The sequence below is a fragment of the Epargyreus clarus genome, unplaced genomic scaffold, assembly GCF_041222505.1.
Source record: "Epargyreus clarus isolate Ecla_fem2 unplaced genomic scaffold, WU_Ecla_fem_2.2 ptg000014l, whole genome shotgun sequence".
NCBI classification, from domain to species: Eukaryota; Metazoa; Arthropoda; class Insecta; order Lepidoptera; family Hesperiidae; genus Epargyreus; species Epargyreus clarus.
The window spans coordinates 13173368-13192386 of NW_027332222.1; the positions used below are offsets into that span (position 1 = coordinate 13173368).

Below are 19019 nucleotides of genomic sequence, written 5' to 3' on the forward strand. Positions count from 1 at the left end.
TAGGATAGTCACAAAAATCCTCCTATGGTGTCCCAAAATACTTCAATACCTAATAGTGGTATTTTGTTTATTTTTTCAGGCAGTTTGCACTGCGTGGCGTGCACGGATACGGGCGAGGTGTACACGTGGGGTGACAACGACGAGGGGCAGCTCGGCGACGGTACCACGCTCGCCGCACAACGACCGCGTTTGCTCGCAGCGCTGCAGGTAAGGCTGGATACTGGGATAATCGTTACTGGATAGTTTAATACCATAGGATATCGGGGTAGTAGGACTTAGTTTCAATAAAGTATTTTAACGTTTTTATGTGTTATAGTTGCTGTAGTACTATTTTTTTTACAACCTATTATTTCGATATTTGCGAAGATATGTTTTTTTACGTTTATAAATTGGGTAATAAACATGTTTTCATCTGTTACTAGATAATTAATGGAAGCTATAAGTATGAAATATTCTGATCAACCTGAACTAGTTATAATTTGATCCCAAAGATCACAATGTGAAGCAAGTGATTTACTTAGGCTTCGCAGCCTTACTCCGGTTGTGTTCCGTTAGAGATCCCGGAGTTCTCCACCAAACGCCGAGGACGGCCACCGGGGGGGTTTTAGTGCGGTAAAAGTTCCACATAATCCGCCGTCGCTCCCACGGCCTAGGGTGCCTTTTGCAGGTTTCCCCCGCGTCAACAAAAAAAAAGGCTTACCAAGTGTTTTTATTGGTGGATTAGTATAAATAATCATTGTTCCTGTCAGGCGAAGCGCGTGACGAAGGTGGCGTGCGGCAGCGCGCACACGGTGGCGCTGTGCGTGGAGGCGGTGAAGTCGCCGCGCGCGCCGCCGCCGCCGCCGCTCGAGTGCCATGTGCTGCGCGACATACCCGTCAACTACATTTGTAACCGATTGGTAACTACGACTCTGGTCATTGCTACCATTATTTAATAGGAAAACTTTGCATGTATAAAACTTAATCTATGTAAGAAAGCACACTGTAATGTTGTTAACCCGTTACTGTGTCTGCTGGGCACGAGACCCCTCTCAGAATGAGTAGGATTAGGCTATAGTTCACCACGCTGGCCAAGTATTGGCAGACTTGACATAATCTTTAAAAACATTTTATTTTTTAAAGATCTCTCAGGTATGTAGGTTTTCTCCCGATGTCCGTAATGATCATTAATTTCAAATACGTAGACACACATAATAATGTAAATAGAAGTTATGCTATTTTGTCCATGTTTTAGGTGTTACTACATCAGTTCTCTCAGCTCGTATGTTCACATCTTCCGATGTTGAACTTGGATGGACCGTTGGAGCAACTACGAAATCTACTCTTCTATACCGTGAAAGAGGCAGCATTCAGAAAGGTAAGTCATTGTATGTCAAATTCATTAGGTAGGTATATAAGTGTATGTATTTCTTGTCATGAAGTTATATGATTATCCGTAAGACATTCTGGTGTACCAACAGTGTTCCACTTATAAAGAAATATTCTTATATAAGCGAGTGTAATATTCTAATCAAAAGCCAAGAAAGATTGACATATTAATTGTTATTATTATTAGTATTGACATTGTGATTCATTTATTGACAGTATTGACGTTATTTATGATTAAATGTACCAAACTAAAGCAAACATTTTAAATATATAAATTGTTCTCATGAAGTAAACACTATAATCTATATTGTATAATTAAATGAAATGTAATCATTATTAATATAATTATAATGAAATTTTAAAATTTTGCATGCTTCCCTGAAGCTAAGTGTGAGAAAAATTGTAATACTCCTACCAACCCACATTGTACCACATTTAAAAGCAAATAAATGAATATGAATATGAATATGAATCGCATTTATATCTGTGTATATTTTATATTAGTGACACACTGGTGATGATCCATTTACGCCCATTATTAATAATCCTATGTTTTACTGAAATTTGTCATTTCTTTCTTTCTATGAAATCTTATATGTAGAATTTTGACGGGTAACAAAAATATAATATATCGTCCAATTTTTTATTCTATGTCGATTTTTTATTATACTTCTCACTTTTTAAATTCAACAAAAATATAATATATCGTCCAATTTTTTATTGTATGTCGATTTTTTATTATACTTCTCACTTTTTAAATTCAACGTTATACATCACGACGCGACCCCACAGGTGATAACGGCGACGATGGTGCGCGACAAGCAGCACGGGCCGGTGGTGGAGCTGTCGCGGGTGGGCGCGCGGCGGGCGCGGCGCGGCGGCGGCCTGGCGGGCCCGCACGGCATGCGCTCCGTGTTCGGCCAGATGGTCGCCCGGCTGCCCGCGCTCACGCAGGACGCGCTCGCGATGCCGCACCGCGCGTGGAAGGTCAAGTTTGTTGGTGAGTGTCACATTTATGCTATTTTAAGTTTTATTTATTTATATATTTTTAATTTAAACTGGGATTTTATTCGCTGGGTGAACACATCATCCCGTACAAACAGACTATTAAGCAATTCATCTCATAACATACATACTTGTAAAAGATTTTAAATTTCGCACATACGGTTTCTTTCGCCTCTTCCTCTCCATAACAAACCACTTTTCAAAGCGGTAGTAGTTTGTTGATGTTCGAAAAAAAATCAATATGAATCAATTTTGAATAAACGAAATTTGAATTATAAATTTGAATTGTTTATTTTAAGTTTTACTAGTGAAACTATGCCTAAATATGCTACTACCTGTATGTAGGAGAGAGGATGTCGTCGTGAAACTGACGTCGTGTCGACTGAAATACAAAGCGTTCAAAGTTCCATCTCTGACCAGGCGGATGTTTAAATGAATATCTAAAATTTCTATTCTGAGTCTGTGTAATACTATGTCTATGGTACCTACGACATAGAGATTTCCTAAAATATTAACATTCTATTTTAGCTGTGCAGTATTATACCAGCATTAATGCTACAAGACGTTCTAACATAGTTCTTAGTTTAAGACAAATTATACAACTCCTTAAGTAATTTTAAGCGTTCCATAATATATTTTTAAATAATGTTAAATTCCTTTCATTTTCCTAACTTTGCTTATTTTAGGTGAGAGTGTCGACGATTGCGGCGGTGGATATAGCGAAAGTATCGCGGAGATGTGCGAGGAGCTGCAAAACGGTTCTCTACCGCTGCTGATGGCCACACCCAATGGTCGAGGGGACGCTGGGGCATCGCGAGACGCCTTCCTACTCAACCCTGTGGCCAATACTCCGCTACACCTCAATTGCTTCAGATTTCTTGGTAAGTTAGCTACGAAATATTTAATTTTGTAATTATAATTATAACAATAAAAATAAAGTCTTATATAACTATTAGTCTTACACACACACTAAACTATGAAGCCACATAACAAAATTGCTATAAAGTGTTGACATAATGTAGATGACTGTGTGTATTATTGACTCTTAAATCAGATGGGCATAACTTAACTTCATTAGTAATCTCAAAGTAACTGTTTATCGAATAACATCCTCAGTCAGATCACTTTGTGGTTAAAGTTTGGACCTGTCTTGTGTTCAGGTGTGCTGATGGGCATCGCGATCCGCACGGGCTCGCCGCTGTCGCTGTCGCTGGCGGAGGGCGTGTGGCGGCAGCTGGCCGGCCAGGTGTTGCGACCGCAGGACCTGGCCGAGGTCGATAAGGACTTCCTGCCCGCGCTGCTCTGTATCCGTGACATGACCAGCACTAATAAGGTTTGTAACGCATACCTCAACGCTCAAATGCAAGCAACTGTTTTGTTGTATGAAATAAACAATCAATAATTGAAGATTTTATATGTTCGTACATTTTTAACACTATTGAACTCCGTTTGGTTTAAGGAATTACAAAACCTCGACCTGCCGTTCTCGATACCTTCAGCAGCGGGTCACGAGGTGCCGCTGTCTACCCGCCACAAGAGAGTTACTCCCGAGAATAAGGATGATTACGTGCAATTGGCACTTCAGTATAGGTAAAGTAGACATTCACTGCAGTCTAGTTATGATAATGATTATTTTTCTCAATGGTACGTGCAGGTCTTCTCTCGTAGTAAACAAATATAAGTTGGATTAGATTATAGTGTAAACATAGTATTGCTGGTTGCTAACTTCACAGTATCTGTACGTATTCTGTCTGTCTTCACTTTTGTACGTATTTATTCTATTAATGAAAGCATTCAAACGCGTACCTAAAAGAAAATTTAGAATTTCGTGCTACCTACACTTGACTATGATCTATAGAAAGCGCACTAAAATCTCTAATAGTTGAAAGATGTTAACGATCTGTCACCACTTATAACATTTTATGACACTATAAAATATTGATTTGACGTGTCAGGTTGCACGAGTTCGATGAGCAGGTGCGCGCGGTCCGCGACGGCATGTCGCGCGTGGTGCCCGCGCCCTACCTCGCCGTGTTCACCGCCGCCGAGCTGGAGACGCTCGTGTGCGGCTCGCCCGACATCCCCGTCAACGTGCTGCGCGCCTCCGCCACTTATAAGGGCAAGTTTATACCTTTTTACTAAACTGCAAACAAAGATACGTTGTCACTCCATAGGATTAATATCTTTCCCTCCTATGTAAATCAGCCTATGTAAATCTATGTAAACGTAAGAATTGCTTCAATATACTATAATGGTTCTGCCATCTTTCATGTCTTTTAAAATAAGATTAAGATACCATTTTTGCCTACAGGCAATGTGACGAATCTTACTTATGGGAGGTACCTCAATTCATATCGATCGATTGACCTAGTATGTTAAGGTATAGATTATATCAAATTATGTTGAAAAAAACTTATTATTTGTATTAAATGGTGTGTGGTATATGCATCCAGGTGTGGAGCCGACGGCGCCGCTGGTGCAGTGGTTCTGGGAGGTGATGGAGGAGCTGTCTGGCAGCGAGCGCGCACTGTTCTTGCGCTTCGTGTGGGGCCGCACGAGACTACCCCGCGCGCCACAGGACCCCCGTCAGCGGGACTTTGTGTTACAGGTATCAATAACGGAACTGCACCAAACTTTATGACGTATGTAATTTCTAGAATGCTTGCTTGTAGAATGTTACTTATATTTAAAATAAAATGTATTCATCGTTTGCAGGTGTTAGATAAGTATCAACCTCCCGATAATTTCCTGCCAGAAAGTTACACATGTTTCTTCCTTCTCAAGATGCCAAGATATTCATGTAAATCTGTCTTGAGGGACAAACTTAGGTAAGACACATTTTTTTAATACAATATTATTTTCGATTTCCTATTAAGTTATCATAGTTCATGCGGTTTATACCGTTCAAGTACATTTGATTATTCAAAACTTAAATTCTATTAACATAGAGTATACAATTCTTAAAAATTATGATACTTAAACCTTTTTTTTATTATTAAATAAACTACCCTTGCATTAGATATGCGATCCACTTCTGCAAGAGCATCGACACGGACGAGTACGCGCGCGTGGCGCTGAGCACGGCGGAGCGCGTGTCGTCCGAGGAGTCGGACACGGAGGACGCCGCGCCCGCCGCGCCCGCGCCGCCGCCCGCGCTCTACTCCCTCACGCGCCAGCCCGCCTGGCTATAGCGGTAGCTCACTGTTCGACACAACGACCGAACAGTGGACATCACATTCTTGTACGATTAACATGCCCCGACACCTACGAGCCGCCCGCCGCGGCCGGAGGACGTTGGACCACGTGAGTGTCTGGGAACGAGTGGTCGGCCGACACGTTGAGTTGATCGACCATTGAACGTCATTTGTGCAATAAGTAAACCACGCGGTGTGTTGTGAGAATTCAGCGGTACTTTTATTCCAGTCGGATAATATGAGTGTCTTCGAACGAGAAAATCAGAAAATGTAATTAGTGTACCACAAGTTTGGCAAGTAATCAATAGCTATTGATCGTTTGATATGATCATCAAACAGTAAACACTAGGTAGTGATGATCGACCAATCATGAACTAGTATGGAATATAGTGTTCGGCTACATGGTGTATTGTGCATGTGCATGTGCAAGAAAAGGAATGCCATAGCTCAACACGATCAATCAAAGAGTGCACATCATAATAATGTATGATTATTATACCATCTTATGTTAAAACAATGTGCAATAGAGTGATGGTTAATGGGTTTGGGAACATAATGATACAACACGTCGTTCTAACAGTTGACTTCTCTGATCACACTTGTATAAGATTCTTCCTTTATTGCACCTTCCTATTTGTAGATAATGTTATCTGGTATGCTTTTACAATGAAATTTGTTTGCAGTCTTCTGAATAGTCCGTAAAAAAATAAAACTTAGATTTACGTAATATTAAAAGACCACTGATCGTCGCATAAGCTGATAGATAGTTTAGTGTTTTAAAAAATAAAACGGTTTTCGGATATAGTGAAGGCTCCCGATATTATAATTTTTCTGTATTAAGTTAGAAGTTAAAGTCACAATGAAGTAAAGATAATCAGGAATTATTTATATTACCTCAAAAAACCATGCATGAGTGGTCTGAAGTTGAACATCTAATTAATTTTAAATAAATTCGGTAATAGATGGGTATTTTTTAAAAATTTTAAGATGTTTCAATCAAGACCATCACCCGCATGTTGCTCAGGGGTCATCACTGAATCATGACCGTTTTTAAGTAATAGTAATAGTGGATGTTATCCCCTATTTTAAAAATACTATTTTCAGCAACAAATATAAATCGTTTTTAATTTTATGCGCGAGACGTTATTAACCCTCATAGCGTCATAGATATAAAGCTCAATTCGCATCCGCATCGATAGGTATAGGGTTACGTTACCTTTATTATCTTAATATCTAAACCTCAATGCACCGGTTAACTCGTGAACGACTTGACTGACTGAGGTAATATTCACATTATATTATTTGGTTTGCGATATATTAGTTTATAGCTATTGTGGAAAGAGACGCGGTATTCAAGTTATTAACAATTTCTATATTTCACTTTCTATATTGCTCAATATAGAGTTGGTTTAGTGCCAAAAAAGAAAGTCACATAATTTGGATCGAGTAGTTGGCGCTGTGATCGAGTTATTAATATATATTCAAATTCTCATATTGTTGTTCTATTTAATTTATATTCCTAAGAGACTAAAATGCAATTAAATATCGTATACTTAACTGAAAATAAAAATACATACAAACCTGGTATTACGACTACATCGTAATAATTAATTGATAAAAGTTTAATAATCTAGAAACGCAAAATCATGTTGAAAAGGAGTAAATCCACAGACCGATATACACGTCCGTAAGTCACGCGTATTTCTTAAAGCATACAAAATGTATGGATAATCATCTATACATACTGTTTGTAAGTTACAGTCAGTCTGTCGTTGACATTCTGCATGTTAGCAAACACCTTCACTACTTTGGCAACCACATTAAATCTTTTTTTTTTTTTATAAAATGCTTTCTACACTCACAGCCCCACACTAGGATTCCCTGTGTCGTGGGTGCCATGGACACACACATAGACAAATACACAAACACCCAGAAACAGAAATCTCAATTCATCATTTAAATATCTGTCTGGTCGGGGATCGAACCCGGAACCCTTTGCGCGTCAGACCGGTATGGTGACCGCTCCGCCACGCGGGTCGTCATAAATCTGATCTTATAAAATTCATACACTGGTGCAAAAGAACTGTATTCCTTCTAAATATTCAATACTATTTTCATTAGCTATATAATTATGAAATTTTGCGAATTAGCTTATAAATGAATATTATAGTAACGTTAATGTTGATAACAAAAAGATAAAATGATATTGAACAATGTGTAAAATAAAATCTTTTACCTTAATACTCATCGAAATACTTATGATATTTTGACCTAAGAGCATAAATTAAATTGCATGTTCTAAATTTAAGGATCTTTTTGTACTAGGCGTTTACATCGATTTAAAGGTGACTATGTAAGTATTGATTTAAACACGCGGTAGCGCGTTAATCAACTTCTCAAAAATAATTGAAAACACCATACTGTGTATTATATTATAATTTAAGTTAATGTTATGTGAAAGAGAAGTCGCTGCTCTCTTCTATTTAGCATTCCATCCACAGCATAATTATTATTCTTATGCTTTGCTGGATTTGTATTAAATTTGTTATATTGAAGTGAGTGTGTGGATGCTGGAATTACACTAGTAGGCTACTCTAACTTTTACATGTATTTGCTTATTTATGTATATTATTGCCATAAGATTAATGCATATATAAGGGCCTAATATTATATCTAGTGACATTTTTGTATTTGGTGCAAGTCTATTTATTATTATTTAACTAACTTAACTCGTATATTTTATCAACTAAGGATATTTAGTTCAACACTTCTTCCACCGATTCACAATGATTACTGTTTTGAGGCATTCATGAGAAGTGTATGTTTTCGCATACTTTTCGTGAATAATGACTTACGAGCCTTAGTATGATATGACTAACGGACAACGAATAACGGTAAATTAATATTGTAAAAGCAATTCTTTGGACAAAATGGTGAGTCTTCATTAATCTACATAGCTTCCAGTAGCATCCAGTAGCTCGCAGTAAGTCATTTTGTACCTAAAACTTGGAAAATGGAAGCATATCGAAATAAATGTCACACATGGCTTTTATTTCGATTGGAGCTTAAAGAAACTGTGATGATGGAAGGTTGACCATGGTGGTGATCTGTATTGATAAGTTTGATAGATAGGAGATTGAATGGAATGTGCATTTTACAGAACAAACATTGGAAGCTAGTCATATTGCAATGCATAGATGATATTATATTATAATATTTATTGTCTTATATTTAAATAGTTTGCGTCATATATTGGATAAATGTATGTACGAAATTCGATGTTTAATCCTTTTGCAGTATTACCGCTAGGTTTGTGCGTTAAAAATAAGTAAGCTTTACTGTCATTATAATTTATTCTATGTATGTTGTGTGCTATTGTTATTATCCTTATGTCACTCATAATGAATAAAATTGTATCATTATGTACAATGCCTAGAAGAAAAGAAAACAAGTGAGAAGGAAAAACTAAAAGTTTTCAACATTTTTGTGACTTATTAAACACCCAACACTTTGTTTATTATGGCTTTGGTAACATAAGCATTGTACATAATAAGTAGATGCAATTTTGAACCATTATAGGCGACATATAGTACGACAGTGAAATAATCACAAAAATCTACAGTTATAATGTTGTAGAGATCTCACTAAGCTATTATTCTAATAGTTCTGGTGCTAGTGCTTCACTTAGTGTAAAATTTTGTACTCATGAAATATTAGCATGCACAAATTATAGTCAATTTGACTACTTTTATGATATTGAAACAAATTAAATGTTTAGGACCTGATTTAACCATGATATTCATTCCAATTATTCTTTTTAAAATATTTTTTTACACTTAACTGCATATCGAATAAGTGTAGTACACCAAAGACAAGAAGAGTAGCTATTTTATGTAGGTATATATAGATATCTTGTCTCATCTTCAAGATCTGTAAAGTATAATCGTGACATAATCTGTCCAGTGCAGCTTATTTATTTTCGAATTATGTATACCTATATATTAATTTTAATAAATTATTTATTTCAATAATGCTTGTTTTATTATATATATTATTTTTAGCCTATATAAGGCTATTATTTACCATTGTTTAATGTGGAAGGTTAATTATATAAATAAATTAATTTATTTGACTTCACTCTTATAAATAATTTTGTTTATTGGGAAAAATAGGCTAGTTGACCCTGTTTAAAATAAATCCTAAATTGCATATAATTCCTCAGTAATTTCATTAGGTATAAATAGATTGTATTATTTGGGATGTATGAAAACACTGTCAGCTAAGATGGTAAATAGATTATTGGTGTCATGATGTTGTTACATAATCGATAAACAAAAATGCAAGTATTCAGATTTTTTATATAACCATCATCTAAAATAATGCAAAGTATTAATCATTATTCGCAATTGTTAGCACAATGGTCCTACAATTTCTTGAATCAATATTGATCTATTCAGATTGTTTAGGAAAAGCACTAAAAGACAGTTTTTAGTTGATTATTTTGATAGGAGTCAACTAGCCTATTTTGTAACTTGACAGGACTCAGGTTGGTAATTATTAATGAAATTACTTTAGATAACTTTCACATGATTTTAATTCATACTAAACAGGGATATTTTTATTGTATGGTTGAAATGAACTCAATTTAGTGGGTTTGTCTGAATTACTAATAAAATCACTAAATCTTTTATATGATTTTAATGCACCTAATGTTAAATGGATTTATTGCCATCATAAAAATAAATGACTTAACAAAATAAATAGAAGGTCTATCACATTTTGCTGGTTACTTCTTGGATTTTGGCTTCAGTGTGAAGTACAGTATTAAGGCGCCCATTACAGCATAAGTGGCTTTTGCAGTCTGGAATCAAATTACACATTATTAATATAAAACTTGGAAGAAGATAGAATTCATATATGGAGTGAAGTGTAGCAAGAGATTATAATATACTACTTTTTCATAGGGTAAATCTTTCAAATATGTAACAATTTCAACCTTGTTCTTTAGCAAATTATTGAACTTCATAATCATCAAGTAGTCCATTTAATTGTATGCAATACCTGAATGTGCTGAGAAAATCCTCCATTGGTTATGCTTCACCAAATATAGTTGAGCAATTTAATCTTAAAATTAGGACATTGAACAATTTAACATAGTTTTGATTTTTAAGCTTTCAAATTTTTATATGAAAATAGAGTATTATTATGGAAACAAAAATCTGAATATGGACTTAAAATTAATGCCTATGTCACTCCCACAATTTAGAAAATTCCAACACATCATATTCGAAGAATATGTTACTGTGACTTCGAAGAATATGTTACCTTTTGTTACTGTGGGAGTACCAAAAAGTGAGAGACATACATATTTTTGAATAACATTACCCTCCACCGTGAATAAAAGAAAATGATTGTTTATTAAGAAACTGAGGAGTTAAGGTGAGTGAGGTAACTAGAGGTGAGGCATATATACTGGAACAGGTTCAGGGACTAGGTATTTTACCGTACTAGGTAGCACCTATTACAACTATTAAAATACTCAATCCACTTAGTCTCATCTTGTACCTACTAGGGGCAGCGGTACTTGCGCCCAAGCTCCTATGTAGCGCGATAATACATAGGAAGTACGTATAAAGTTGAGCTTAGATTACGAAACTATACTGAATTTTCTACAGGAAAGTATAGACTTTTAGTCTTTAGTAGAAAAGATAAAGTAAAGGAATAGTTGATTACTTTTATTAAATTACGTTTTATTAGTTAGAGACTAATCCTTAACCCAGCATTTTTTTCATATTATAGTTCGTACTTACATTGGCTCTTCCTCTGTTTGTCTGGCTGTTAAAATATTTGGAGAGGCCCTTTAATTGGGATTCGTCAACGGATTCACCACCGGCCATTCTATAATATTAACAAATTAAAATTTATAAACAGCGCAAAAAATCCTACTTATTTGAGCTGTAAATATATCTTAAACTATTACCTGATTTTTCTGTAGACTTATGTAATTACAACCTCTAAAACAGCGCACTAGCGTATTAGAAGTAGATGTCAGATCGGCTGATCAATTGACATTTGGAACCAGGGTTGCCAACCCCAGCACAGGGCAAAACTGTAGATACGGTTGAAAAAAACTGTAGAAAACTGTAAAAATCAAATTAAAAAACAAATCTACATCTTTATATTTTTATTATTTAATTATAGTCATAAAAAGAATACGTTATAGGAAGAGAATTAAAAATAATATAATAGACTACATACGGACGTTCCGTTTTTTTGTGCTGGTTATGAAATATCTTCACAGTATTTTATACTATACTATTAGGAAAAAAATCTGAAAATCAAAGTTTATACATTTATAAGCAAAATTAAAAAAAAGACACGGTTTAAATACCGCCACTAGGTAAACATTATACAGAACTGTATTAGTTGCATACCTACATTCCGATATTCTTACTTGTGAACAATCAGGTGAGTAATTCACTGAACAATCACGAGTATATAAACCCTATTTTCGAAAACAAAAACATAATCCTTTAATTTGCCGCTAAAAACCGACTCCAAGCCGAAACGAAGAGTGTTTGTGGCGACTTGGCAGGGGAGTATTTGACGTATAACGTACGTATGATACTCGAGCCTATTCGTTTGTACTCGGCGAGCACACACATAATATATAATTTTATATTTAACAGTATTAAAGTCGATGAAGAATACCTACATAAACTTTGAGTGTCTTTGAGTACTAAATTATGTTTTAGATCTATAAATTACTCTATAGTCCGATTCAGAATTAGGTGTCCAAAATGTAAACAAAGAAATGTCATTGTCAAAATAGGATTATAGGATTACCTTAATAAATTAACATGAAAATAAAACTTTAACAAATTCGCTATGAAAACGAGAAAACATTAGAGTTCCACCACGATCACGAAAATGAATAACATCAAGTGACATCAACTACGAAACTTAAAAATGGCGGCACAAATGTTTTGCATCCCGATTGTGTTACCATTATCACATTTTATTTTTCTACCATAAACCTTGTTTTTTATTATTATTACTGTATCGAACGAAATTGAGTTAATATAAATATTGGAAAATATTAATTGATATTAATTTATTTAGATTATAATTTTATTATCGTTATATTACTTTAATATCGTCAAAAATAAGAAACTACCATTTCAAACGTATTTTCTTGATAGGTCAACACTTTTGTTTATATTTTGGACACCTAATTATGAATCGGACTATAGCTGGTACGCTAATTTTTAATATCTTAATAATGATAAAAATAAAAAGCCTGGGTAAAAATTCACCTGGTTCAAGAGATATTCTTCATTTTAAGTTTTCTTTTTCTTGCTTTTGAAGAACTTGTGATAAATATAGTACATGGCCAGTGCTGAGTAAGTGGCTTTGGTAACCTAGATTATATTTGAAAAAAATCTTAATTAAGATCAAGAGTAACGCAAAGACTATAATATACCTCAGAACACACAAAGCAGAAACACGACAAACTTCAGATTTTGCTCTTTAAAGATACATAATATAAAATAGGTAGATGGACTGATGTTGGTGAACTTAGCACAGCATTTGCCAGCAGAGCACTAAAAAATGAGAGTTCTATTCGCATGCACATGAGTTCTATAGTTCCTGATAGTTTTCAGGAATAGTTCTGGCGATTTCACGGGGATAAAGCAGAATGAAATAATGCTCTGCTAACTTCACACAGCTGAGCATTTTCTACAAAATTGAAAAAAAAGCTATTGATTAGTGTAACTAGCTAATACCTGGAGTTCCTAATAGTTTTCAGTGATAGTTCTCGCGAAATAAACTTAAAAAATAATTTATTGATAAAATAAATTGACAAAAATTTAACCAAAAAAAATTTGCAAAAAGCTTATTTAAAAGTGGAAACTCGTCGATTTTGCAAAGCCTAGTAATAAAATGATACAATTGTACAATAACTGACCCAGGAACTCACACTAAAGTGCCAGCACAGCATACTAGAAAAGTACAAATCGGAAAGATTTTCGACAAAACTTTTTTTAATATTATTTTCACGTATCCAGGGGGAAGGAACTCAGCGGTTTTACATAGGCTAGTAATATGGCTACAATTTAAAAATATAACCAATCCCAGAACTCACACTAAAGTACCAGCAGAGCATACTAGAATGGCAAAAATCGGATGGAGTTTCAACAAATATTTTATTTAAATTATTTCCACGTAACCAGATAGCGGGAACTCATCGATTTTATATAGACTAGTAACATAGCTACAATTTAAAAATATAACCAATCCCAGAACTCTCACTAAAGTGCCAGCAGAGCATACTAGAATAACAAAAATTGGATGGATTTTCGACAAATTTTTTTTTTCAATCATGTCCACGTAACCAGATGGCGGGAACTCATCGGTTTTATGTAGACTAGTAACAAAGCTACAATTTAAAAATATAACCAATCCCAGAACTCACACTAAAGTGCCAGCAGAGGATACTAGAATAACAAAAATCAGATGGATTTTCGACAAATTTTTTTTTTTAATTATTTCCACATAACCAGATAGCGGGAACTCATCGGTTTTATATAGACTAGTAAAAAAGCTACAATTTAAAAATATAAAAAATCCCAGAACTCACACTAAAGTGCCAGCAGAGCATGCTAGAATAATAAAAATCGGATGGAATTTCGACAAATATTTTTTTTCAATCATGTCCACGTAACCAGATGGCATGAACTCATCGGTTTTATGTAGACTAGAAACAAAGCTACAATTTAAAAATACATCCAATCCCAGAACTCACACTAAAGTGCCAGCAGAGCATACTAGAATAGCAAAAATCAGATGGATTTTCGACAAATATTTTTTTTCAATCATGTCCACGTAACCAGATGGCGGGAACTCATCGGTTTTATGTAGACTAGTAACAAAGCTACAATTAAAAAATATAACCAATCCCAGAACTCACACTAAAGTGCCAGCAGAGCATACTAGAATAGCAAAAATCGGATGGAATTTCGACAAATATTTTTTTTTCAATCATGTCCTCGTAACAAGATGGCGAGAACTCATCGGTTTTATGTAGACTAGAAACATAGCTACAATTTCAAAATACAACCAATCCCAGAACTCACACTAAAGTGCCAGCAGAGCATACTAGAATAGCAGAAATCGGATGGATTTTCGACAAATATTTTTTTTTCAATCATGTCTACGTAACCAGATGGCGGGAACTCATCGGTTTTATGTGGACTAGTAACAAAGCTACAATTTAAAAATATAACCAATCCCAGAACTCACACTAAAGTGCCAGCAGAGCATACTAGAATAACAAAAATCGGATGGAGTTTCGACAAATATTTTTTTTTAATTATTTCCACATAACCAGATAGCGAAAACTCATCGGTTTTATATAGACTAGTAACAAAGCTACAATTTAAAAATATAACCAATCCCAGAACTCTCACTAAAGTGCCAGCAGAGCATACTAGAATAACAAAAATCGGATGGATTTTCGACAAATATTTTTTTTCAATCATGTCCACGTAACCAGATGGCGGGAACTCATCGGTTTTATGTAGACTAGTAACAAAGCTACAATTAAAAAATATAACCAATCCCAGAACTCACACTAAAGTGCCAGCAGAGCATGCTAGAATAACAAAAATCAGATGGATTTTCGACAAATATTTTTTTTCAATCATGTCCACGTAACCAGATGGCGGGAACTCATCGGTTTTATGTAGACTAGTAACAAAGCTACAATTTAAAAATATAACCAATCCCAGAACTCACACTAAAGTGCCAGCAGAGCATGCTCGAATATCAAAAATCGGATGGATTTTCAACAAATATTTTATTTAAATTATTTTCACGTAACCAGATGACGGGAACTCATCGGCTTTATGAAGACTAAAAATATAGCTACAATTTAAAAATATAACCAATCCCAGAACTCACACTAAAGTGCCAGCAGAGCATACTAGAATAACAAAAATCGGATGGATTTTCGACAAATATATTTTTTCAATCATGTCCACGTAACCAGATGGCAAGAACTCATCGGTTTTATGTAGACTAGTAACATAGCTACAATTTAAAAATATAACCAATCCCAGAACTCACACTAAAGTGCCAGCAGAGCATGCTAGAATATCAAAAATCGGATGGATTTTCAACAAATATTTTATTTAAATTATTTTCACGTAACCAGATGACGGGAACTCATCGGCTTTATGTAGACTAAAAACATAGCTACAATTTAAAAATATAACCAATCCCAGAACTCACACTAAAGTGCCAGCAGAGCATACTAGAATAGGAAAAATCGGATGGATTTAAGACAAATATTTTTTTTTCAATCATGTCCACGTAACCAGATGGCAAGAACTCATCGGTTTTATGTAGACTAGTAATATAGCTACAATTTAAAAATATAACTAATCCCAGAACTCACACTAAAGTGCCAGCAGAGCATGCTAGAATATCAAAAATCGGATGGATTTTCAACAAATATTTTATTAAAATTATTTACACGTAACCAGATGACGGTAACTCATTGGCTTTATGTAGACTAAAAACATAGCTACAATTTAAAAATATAACCAATCCCAGAACTCACACTAAAGTGCCAGCAGAGCATACTAGAATAGGAAAAATCGGCTGGATTTTCGACAAATATTTTTTTTTTAATCATGTCCTCGTAACCAGATGGCAAGAACTCATCGGTTTTATGTAGACTAGTAACATAGCTACAATTAAAAAATATAACTAATCCCAGAACTCACACTAAAGTGCCAGCAAAGCATGCTAGAATAACAAAAAACGGATGGAATTTCGACAAATATTTTATTTAAATTATTTACACGTAACCAGATGACGGGAACTCATCGGTTTTATATAGACTAGTAACATAGCTACAATTTAAAAATATAACCAATCCCAGAATTCATACTAAAGTGCCAGCAGAGCATACTAGAATAACAAAAATCGGATGGATTTTCGACAAAAATTTTTTTACAATCATGTCCACGTAACCAGATAGCGGGAACTCATCGGTTTTGTATAGACTAGTAATATAACTACAATTTAAAAATATAACCGATCCCAGAACTGACACAAAAGTGCCAGCAGAGCATACTAGAATAACAAAAATCGGATGGATTTTCGACATTTTTTTTTTAATCATGTCCACGTAACCAGATACAATTATTGTTGGCTACTGGCTACAATTATTTGTTGAAAATCCATCCGATTTTTGCTATTCTAGTATGCTCCGCCAGCATTTTAGTGTGAGTTCTATGATATGTTATATTTTTAAAATGTAGCTATGTTACTAGTGTATACAAAACCGATGAGTTCCCGTCATCTGGTTACGTGGAAATAATTTAAATAAAATATTTGACGAAACTCCATCCGATTTTTGCCATTCTAGTATGCTCTGATGGCACTTTAGTGTGAGTTCTGGGATTGGTTATATTTTTAAATTGTAGCTTTGTTACTAGTCTACATAAAACCGATGAGTTCCTGCCATCTGGTTACGTAGACATGATTGAAAAAAAAATATTTGTCGAAAATCCATCCGATTTCTGCTATTCTAGTATGCTCTGCTGGCACTTTAGTGTGAGTTCTGGGATTAGTTGTATTTTTAAATTGTAGCTATGTTTCTAGTCTACATAAAACCGATGAGTTCTCGCCATCTGGTTACGAGGACATGATTGAAAAAAAAAAATTTGTCGAAACTCCATCCGATTTTTGTTATTCTAGTATGCTCTGCTGGCACTTTTGTGTGAGTTCTGGGATTGAATATATTTTTAATTTGTAGCTTTGTTACTAGTCTACATAAAACCGATGAGTTCCCGCCATCTGGTTACGTGGCCATGATTGAAAAAAAAAATTTGTCGAAAATCAATCCGATTTTTGTTATTCTAGTATGCTCTGCTGGCACTTTAGTGTGAGTTCTGGGATTGGTTATATTTTTAAATTGTAGCTTTGTTACTAGTCTACATAAAACCGATGAGTTCCCGCCATCTGGTTACGTGGACATGATTGAAAAAAATATTTGTCAAAAATCCATCTGATTTTTGTTATGCTAGCATGCTCTGCTGGCACTTTAGTGTGAGTTCTGGGATTGGTTCTATTTTTAAACTGTAGCTTTGTTACTAGTATACATAAAACCGATGAGTTCCCGCCATCTGGTTACGTGGACATGATTGAAAAAAATATTTGTCGAAAATCCATCTGATTTTTGTTATTCTAGTATGCTCTGCTGGCACTTTAGTGAAAGTTCTGGGATTGGTTATATTTTTAAATTGTAGCTATGTTACTAGTCTATAGAAAACCGATGAGTTCCCGCTATCTGGTTATGTGGAAATAATTAAAAAAAATATTTGTCGAAACTCCATCCGATTTTTGTTATTCTAGTATGCTCTGCTGGCACTTTAGTGTGAGTTCTGGGATTGGTTATATTTTTAAATTGTAGCCATATTACTAGCCTATGTAAAACCGCTGAGTTCCTTCCCCCTGGGTACGTGAAAATAATATTAAAAAAAGTTTTGTCGAAAATCTTTCCGATTTGTACTATTCTAGTATGCTGTGCTGGCACTTTAGTGTGAGTTCCTGGGTCAGTTATTGTACAAATGTATCATTTTATTACTAGGCTTTGCAAAATCGACGAGTTTCCACTTTTAAATAAGCTTTTTGCAGATTTTTTTTTGTTAAATTTTTGTCAATTTATTTTATCAATAAATTATTTTTTAAGTTTATTTCGCGAGAACTATCACTGAAAACTATTAGGAACTCCAGGTATTAGCTAATTACACTAATCAATAGCTTTTTTTTCAATTTTGTAGAAAATGCTCTGCTGTGTGAAGTTAGCAGAGCATTATTTCATTCTGCTTTATCTCCGTGAAATCGCCAGAACTATTCCTGAAAACTATCAGGAACTATAGAACTCATGTGCATGCGAATAGAACTCTCATTTTTTAGTGCTCTGCTGGCAAATGCTGTGCTAGTTTCACGGACACGATGGACTGGCGGCTTTAAATTATTAACTACTAAATTATAAACTCCTTTATAATTTTTTAAATTACTTAACTTTTGCTTATTAAAATTCAATTTTTTTCAAAGTTTATTAGATTTGGTACAATTGCAATATCAAGACTTATGAGATAAAATTTATAAATAAAGGATGTAAAGTATTTGTGGCGATTAAAATATCTTTGTACTATACTAACATTAGCTCTTCCTCTATTGGTTTGGCTATTGAAATATCGACTCAGTCCCTTTAATTTAGGATCATCTTCTACACCTCCTGCCATATTTTCTAAATTTATTATTTGTTAGATAATTTATTTCTCATTTATATAAATCTTTGGTTTTAGTAAACACACAAAATTCTTAGATAATGATCACAACTGTTTAAAAATTCCTTTAATATTGTGGGATTTG

At 34.6% G+C, this 19019-nt stretch overlaps 2 protein-coding genes and 1 long non-coding RNA gene across 4 annotated transcripts in view; 1 reads left to right on the forward strand and 2 right to left on the reverse strand.

Moving 5' to 3' along the window:
- Positions 1-7413, forward strand: part of HERC2 (E3 ubiquitin-protein ligase HERC2) — a 49486-nt gene extending 42073 nt beyond the window's left edge. Inside the window, exons 79-89 of the mRNA XM_073079057.1 lie at positions 80-207; positions 750-899; positions 1235-1357; positions 2161-2368; positions 3060-3254; positions 3534-3706; positions 3833-3963; positions 4329-4492; positions 4827-4981; positions 5089-5201; positions 5393-7413. Coding sequence (XP_072935158.1) covers positions 80-207; positions 750-899; positions 1235-1357; positions 2161-2368; positions 3060-3254; positions 3534-3706; positions 3833-3963; positions 4329-4492; positions 4827-4981; positions 5089-5201; positions 5393-5564 — 1712 coding nt within the window. The 3' untranslated portion in view covers positions 5565-7413. The remainder of the gene's footprint in view (positions 1-79; positions 208-749; positions 900-1234; positions 1358-2160; positions 2369-3059; positions 3255-3533; positions 3707-3832; positions 3964-4328; positions 4493-4826; positions 4982-5088; positions 5202-5392) is intronic.
- Positions 7414-10143: 2730 nt separating this feature from the next.
- Positions 10144-18986, reverse strand: LOC140746908 (uncharacterized). The gene is made up of 4 exons (XM_073079059.1): positions 18797-18986; positions 12517-12521; positions 11378-11465; positions 10144-10428 (listed from the first exon to the last, which is right to left on the reverse strand). Exons 1-4 carry the CDS (start codon positions 18887-18889, stop codon positions 10354-10356), a joined length of 261 nt encoding a protein of 86 aa, XP_072935160.1. The 5' UTR covers positions 18890-18986; the 3' UTR covers positions 10144-10353.
- Positions 11554-12398, reverse strand: LOC140746909 (uncharacterized). Of its 2 annotated transcripts, none has more exons than XR_012102828.1 (3): positions 12006-12398; positions 11826-11898; positions 11554-11708 (listed from the first exon to the last, which is right to left on the reverse strand). It is a non-coding gene; the product is annotated as an uncharacterized LOC140746909 (long non-coding RNA). The 2 variants fall into 2 exon arrangements; XR_012102827.1 differs by having other exon boundaries at positions 12002-12398.
- Positions 18987-19019: the final 33 nt, after the last annotated feature.

Bases quoted from the DNA above. Each gene is read 5' to 3' on its own strand.
- LOC140746908 (XM_073079059.1), bottom strand. From the start codon at position 18,889: ATGGCAGGAGGTGTAGAAGATGATCCTAAATTAAAGGGACTGAGTCGA. The intron at 10,429-11,377 runs GTAAGTACGAAC...ATTTGATTCCAG, and splicing joins CAAACAGAGGAAGAGCCAAT to ACTGCAAAAGCCACTTATGC.